Here is a 5,774-nt window from a genome sequence, read left to right as displayed (position 1 = left end):
TCGTCAGATGGCCTGTCACAGGGATGCAGAGGAGGCTATACACGCCACTCGTGTACGTGAACAATTTTTCACAATTAATCTTATTTTATTACCATCAATTGTATTGAGTTCCATTCATATATATTGATCCTTTCTTTTAATATATATGATACGCCTGCGGGACACTCTCATAACGGAGGATCGCATACGAGCAATTCACGAGGAACTCGCGGGATTCTTTCTTAACAAGGCCACTGCTCGAACTGGAGAACACTATCGAGAGTTCATAGATCTTGAACGACGTCGTCGTTAGGCATATATGAGATAGATATAGTAAAGAGGTCCGACTTTATATTGTAAACATGCATTACGTGTACTGTATTTCATGACGATGTTTATATATTCATGATGATGTTTGTGGTTTCTTGAATGATGTATGCATTGCAGAACTAAATGAATAATATAAAACCCTGAAACTCTGCCGCGACAGACAAACGGCCACGCTGCTCCATCCTAAACCTCTGCCGCGGCAGAGAAACGACCATTTTCGCTGCCGCGGCAGAGACCCTCCAGTCCCGGTTCATATCTCGAACTGGGACTAAAAGTCCTCGACCACGAACCTTCTGACCGCACCACGTGGCAGCACCTTTGGACCCAGTGCACATTTGAACCGGGCCCTTTAGTCCCGTCTTGTTGGTCCCGGTTTGGAAACCGGGACTGAAGGCCCAAATCAACCGGGACTGAAGCCCCTTTTTCCACTAGTGTTTATTCAGAGATTTGGTCGTCCTGTTTTGCCACACTACCAGATGGTGCCATCCCACGACCGAGGAGTGCATCGTGGCCTTCCTACTATGTTCGACAGCAACACAGAACTATCTGAAGAAATGGCACCTTCAGGTTCAGACTTGACAGGGTTTTGTAGAAAATATGAAATGAGTAGGGACGCTATCTGCGCACTATAAATAAATTCATGATTATTGAATCACATACATCAAGCGGGCTTGCTGTCTTAACCAATACAACCAGGTCCACCATAGTAAAACAAGTTCCCCGTGTCATAATCGAAATTGATAAGTGTTTCCGTATAACAGTTTGGCTTGTCGACTAGTGGGATCATACCGTATGTATCTGAATCAGTAGTGTCACCTTTGGAGTCGTATGTCTCAACATGCCTGAAGAAAGCAGCCGTCTTCTCATCATCCTTCCCGTCAGGAAAGTGGCCGCTACCCATCGGAGGACCTTTTGAGGTGTTGTAATAATTCACGAATCCACCCAATGCTTGTATACGTGGGGTTCTTGGACAAAGCTCCACTGGGAAATGACCCAAAAATGACGAGGTTTTTGAACCATCATGACGGTACACCACCCAATCTCTAGAGTTTGGATCCTATGGTTGATGAGGGATGATTTCGATCCATTTTCATGCAAAATAGAAGTAACAAGTTGTAGTTAGCAAAAATGTTGCCTCAGGTGTAATGATTTTGATTTTTTTCATGATATAATAATAAAACACCATAGCATATTACTTAATTCCTATGTTCCTAAATATTCGACATTTTGGCAGTAAATTGACTGAGGGAGTAGTCGATAACCCATTATTTTTCATAAAGTATAACTTTATTTATATTGTTGGAGAAATAGAAACAAGTTTTAAACTAACCATGTATGTTTAAATGCAATCTAGTATTACTATATTTATTTCTATACTGGAAAAAGAGTGCACCTGATTAAGGCTAAGCCTCACATAGCGGTCGTACTTGCCATAACTAGATGCAGGAGCAACTGCTTGGCCAGGCACTAGTGCGGCTCCACTTGCAGGAACAAATCCTTTGCATTGCAAGTTATAGCAGCCCGCTGACTTGGAGTCCTTCTAAATAATGATAAAAGGGAAACATGTATTCTCATGTGGATAAAGAAATAGCTATACTTAAATGGATAGTGCTGAGCGTCCCCCGGGGGATCAAATCCCCGATCCCCCGGGTGCCCAGCCACACGATGCGACCAAAACCAACCGTCCAGATTTGGGTCAACATTCCCGTGCGGAAAAATAAAGAAGAGAAAACGCATCTAAGAAATGGAAAGAAATCCCCCTGCCTCCCCATCTTCAACCACGAGCTAGCAGCAATGCCGACGTCCGCCGACGATATGGCGTCCGGCTTGCAGCACCGCGCCGGCAGCACCGCCGCCCGGGCCGGCAGCAACTCCGTCCCTGCTGGTAGCACCACAACCCCTTGCATGCAGCACCGCCGCCTTCCGCACGTAGCTTCGCCGCCAGCCTCGCCGGATTCCTTGCAGCACGATAGCTCAACTTGCATCAAATCGCCGCCAGCCTCGCCGGCCTCCTTGTAGCACAATGGCATCCGGTTTGTAGCAACCACCGCTACCGCTCGTAGCAATGTTCGCCACCAGCCTCGCCGGCCTCCTCCTCGCAGCACAACGGCCTCCACTTTGTAGCAACCGCCGCCGCTCGTAGCGCTGTCCACCTTCAATTGTAGCAAATCGCCGCTTTGTAGCAGCCGTCGCCGACCCTTGTAGCAGCCGCGGACGCCCAGTGTAGCAGCCGCCGCCACCTATTGTAGCCGCCGCCGCCGCCACCTATTGTAGCAGCCGCCGCCGCCCACGTAGCAGACGCCGCCGCCGCCCATTGTAGCAAAGGCCGCAGCCCCTTGTAGCAGAGGCCGATGCCGCATGTAGCAGAGGGGCCAGCACTCGGTAGCAAAGGGGGTGGCTGTTTGTAGCAGCGGGGGACGATGGCGAGCGGTGGCGGCGGCGTTGTACCACTGGCAGCAGCGCGGCGTTGGTAGTGGGAGGGGACAGAGTATGGGAATGGAGGGCTTGAGCAGCGGCCACCCAAGGATTCGCAGCAGCACCGGGTACGCCTGGCCGCCGCCTACGGCTCGCAATGGCAGCTGATGTTCTGCATCGTCGTCGTCGCCTCGTCAGTTCCCCACATACTCGTGATTTGGGGACAGCGAGATGCAGATGCGATGTTGGAGGGGAGGGGAGGGGGCACCGAGCGGAGGGGTTGATGGCGACGGAGGCGTCGCTGAGTTGGCGCGGCGGCGGCGCTCAGTGGGTACGGGGCCGGCGCTGCGTTGGTCACGGAGGCGTGCGCGGTGGTTTTCTGGATGCATCGAGTGGGAGAGACGATATGCGGTGTCGTTAGTCGTTCACGAGAGGATTGGGATGTGAGCGGGTCCACCTTGCTGTGGACGCGTGTCTCACGCACGACCAGGAGGATGGGAGAGAAGTTATCCCCCGGGGGAATATGAGCGTTTTCCTACTTAAATTGATAACTCCTCCAAATAGTAAAGGTAAGGGTTACACTTACCGACGAATATGTAAAGAAGCGAACATTTCTATTATGGTACAAGGAGGGGGAAACCTGCAGCCAAACTAGAATAAAAATAATTCCTTGAATAATATTTGAGTTTATGAGGATCGGTGATATGTTTATACATGAAATCCAACTTCAATAAAGTTGTAGTGTCCTCCATCTTGACAATACATCTGTATGGATGCTCCAGATTCTTGAGAGTATGTTTGATTTGGTGAACCCCATAAACTAATTTCTGCTTGAAAACCATAGAATTTCCCTGGATATGTGCGCCACATAGCATACTAGGGATGAAAAGTTATAGGTCAAATTAGTGAATACTTGAAATAATACTATAGAGCACAAACACTACAAACATAAGACACGTCGGTGAATTTTCTTAATGTGTTACAAGTTCTACTTCATAGGACTTATGGTGGGGATCTTGTATTTGTTCCCCTTTAGAGCCTGTAGAGATTTTCCTAATGCCTTCATGAGTCTGCTTGTCCGATCTAGCATGCTTGTTAATATGTAAGGTTACGCCGCTCTCTGTCCATATTTAGAAAGATTAGGATGGGTTTATAAGGAATAAAAACCTTTTGTGGATTTATCCACACTTCCATGACTTCTAAAGGAAATCTAACTGCTTGCTGGCTAGGTGTTGTATGAGTAGTAACGTCCACATACGGCTACGTCTACGTGAGTAGGTAAATAACCTTGTTGTACCACACTCCCGTCTTCAATGGAGTCTATACTCTTTTTTTTTAGAAAAGTATGTATGGGGATATTCATTTTGGCTCATAGGAGCATTGTGTGAATCTATATTTCGAAGTGTCAAAAAATTTAAAATAAAATTTTCCATGTACATCTACACATTTTATGTTCGTACACAAGTTTTCAAAATAAACTAAAAAACTTTGTGGCTCCCGTAAAAAAGACAAGTTTTGATGCTATAACACGACTACGTACAGGACATTTTTTTTTATCTTTTTTGTACACGCTACATAAAATGTTGTTCCTCCATGAAAACTTGTGCACTAACATAGAATGTCACGGTGTACACCAAAATATTTATGTCAGAATTTTAACATTTTTAAAATTGTTTTTTAATTATTTTGTATAATGGAAGCATTTGCTCCTATGAGCCAAAACACCACCTCCGTACGTATGTTGTTTTAGAAGTCGTGTGCTTTCTCGATGTTTTAGCTTCGGTGCTTTTGTAGGCTCTCCTTCTTCTATCCTGTGCTAAGCCGAATATGGCTATCTCATCCTGATATGTTCTTCCCTCAAATAATATGCCATGATTGATAATACTATGCAATATACACTTTCTCATATATTTACTAACGACCATAATTTATCTTGACCAACTAAGATTTAGGTGGGACATCCACGGATGTGGATGTCTATTGTTATTTCTATGGGATTTTGTGGTTTCTATTGTTATTTCTCTAAGAATTTAAGTATATGTGTTGCTTGACTTTTGCTTTTATATTATCACATTTCATGGTGAACATATTAGTATTTATTATGCATATGTATAGTAAAATGGTTTTCTAGGAATAAACAAACATGACCACATTTTTTTGAACAAGACATGACCACAATTGAGTACCCAAAATTATAGAGAGAGAGAGAGAGAGAGAGAGAGAGTACATGAGAAATAATATTGCCTCCATCTTGACTATTGGCGAACCGAAAGGGCACATGTGTAAAAAAGGTGGTGTTCTGTAAGAACAAAAAATGTTATTTTTAGACTAGTAACATAATCATCATGGATTTCCTAGAATCTAAGTAATTCTTTTGACAAACAACATCCTAATTTTTTAATTGTGCGCACGATTAATATATAATGGTAACATCTAGATACAACCAGTAGAAATTATAAAGATTAATTTGTTAGGTGGATATGTGAATGGGTAAATTAATAAAGAATTGGACAAAGACTCATGCGTGATGAAAGCTAAGACAAAGTTGATTTACCTTCCCGATCGGTTCTAGATTACCACTTCCATCTATTGATTCAACCAAAGTGATGTAGCAAGACGTGAATGAAAAGCACACCAATATTAGTATGCCAACATAGCCAGAAACCATGGGTACTAGAAAATGTGTTCTCTCAAGGAAACTTGGAATTGTGTGATTTGTTGTTCCCCTATTAGTTGTATGTTATTTCAAGAATACAATATATAGAATGAGTACAACTACCTCTACGTGTGAAATCTTTTGAATGAATCTGAAAATTCACTCGACATTTAATGAATGGAAATATGGTGATATATATATCCCATATAATAAATAACACTAATTTCATATCTTATTTTATATGGACATAGATAAGTTGGTCCATACTTTTATTAATAATCAAATATATTTATTCTGTAGATACCATCTTGATTGGGATATTGTGGATATTTTGTTATCTAATGTGTGCATTATTACAATGAATTAATGTAGAAAAATATCTCCTGGTTTCAGT

At 43.3% G+C, this 5,774-nt stretch overlaps 1 protein-coding gene across 1 annotated transcript; it reads right to left on the bottom strand.

The window, feature by feature from the left end:
- Nucleotides 1–912: 912 nt before the first annotated feature.
- Nucleotides 913–5,392, bottom strand: LOC127329734 (protein neprosin-like). The gene is made up of 5 exons (XM_051356194.1): nt 5,279–5,392; nt 3,439–3,600; nt 3,311–3,364; nt 1,703–1,849; nt 913–1,366 (listed from the first exon to the last, which is right to left on the bottom strand). The coding sequence occupies exons 1-5, from the start codon at nt 5,390–5,392 to the stop codon at nt 989–991; spliced, it is 855 nt and encodes a 284-aa protein (XP_051212154.1). The 3' UTR covers nt 913–988.
- Between the last annotated feature and the right edge of the window lie 382 nt (nt 5,393–5,774).

The sequence above is a fragment of the Lolium perenne genome, chromosome 2, assembly GCF_019359855.2.
Source record: "Lolium perenne isolate Kyuss_39 chromosome 2, Kyuss_2.0, whole genome shotgun sequence".
NCBI classification, from domain to species: domain Eukaryota; kingdom Viridiplantae; phylum Streptophyta; class Magnoliopsida; order Poales; family Poaceae; genus Lolium; species Lolium perenne.
This window is presented reverse-complemented; position numbering and strand designations above follow the sequence as displayed.

Bases quoted from the DNA above. Each gene is read 5' to 3' on its own strand.
- LOC127329734 (XM_051356194.1), bottom strand. From the start codon at position 5,392: ATGGTTTCTGGCTATGTTGGCATACTAATATTGGTGTGCTTTTCATTC. The intron at 3,601-5,278 runs GTAAATCAACTT...TTTCATCCCTAG, and splicing joins ATCTAGAACCGATCGGGAAG to TATGCTATGTGGCGCACATA. The intron at 3,365-3,438 runs GTATAAACATAT...GTTTGGCTGCAG, and splicing joins TTATTGAAGTTGGATTTCAT to GTTTCCCCCTCCTTGTACCA.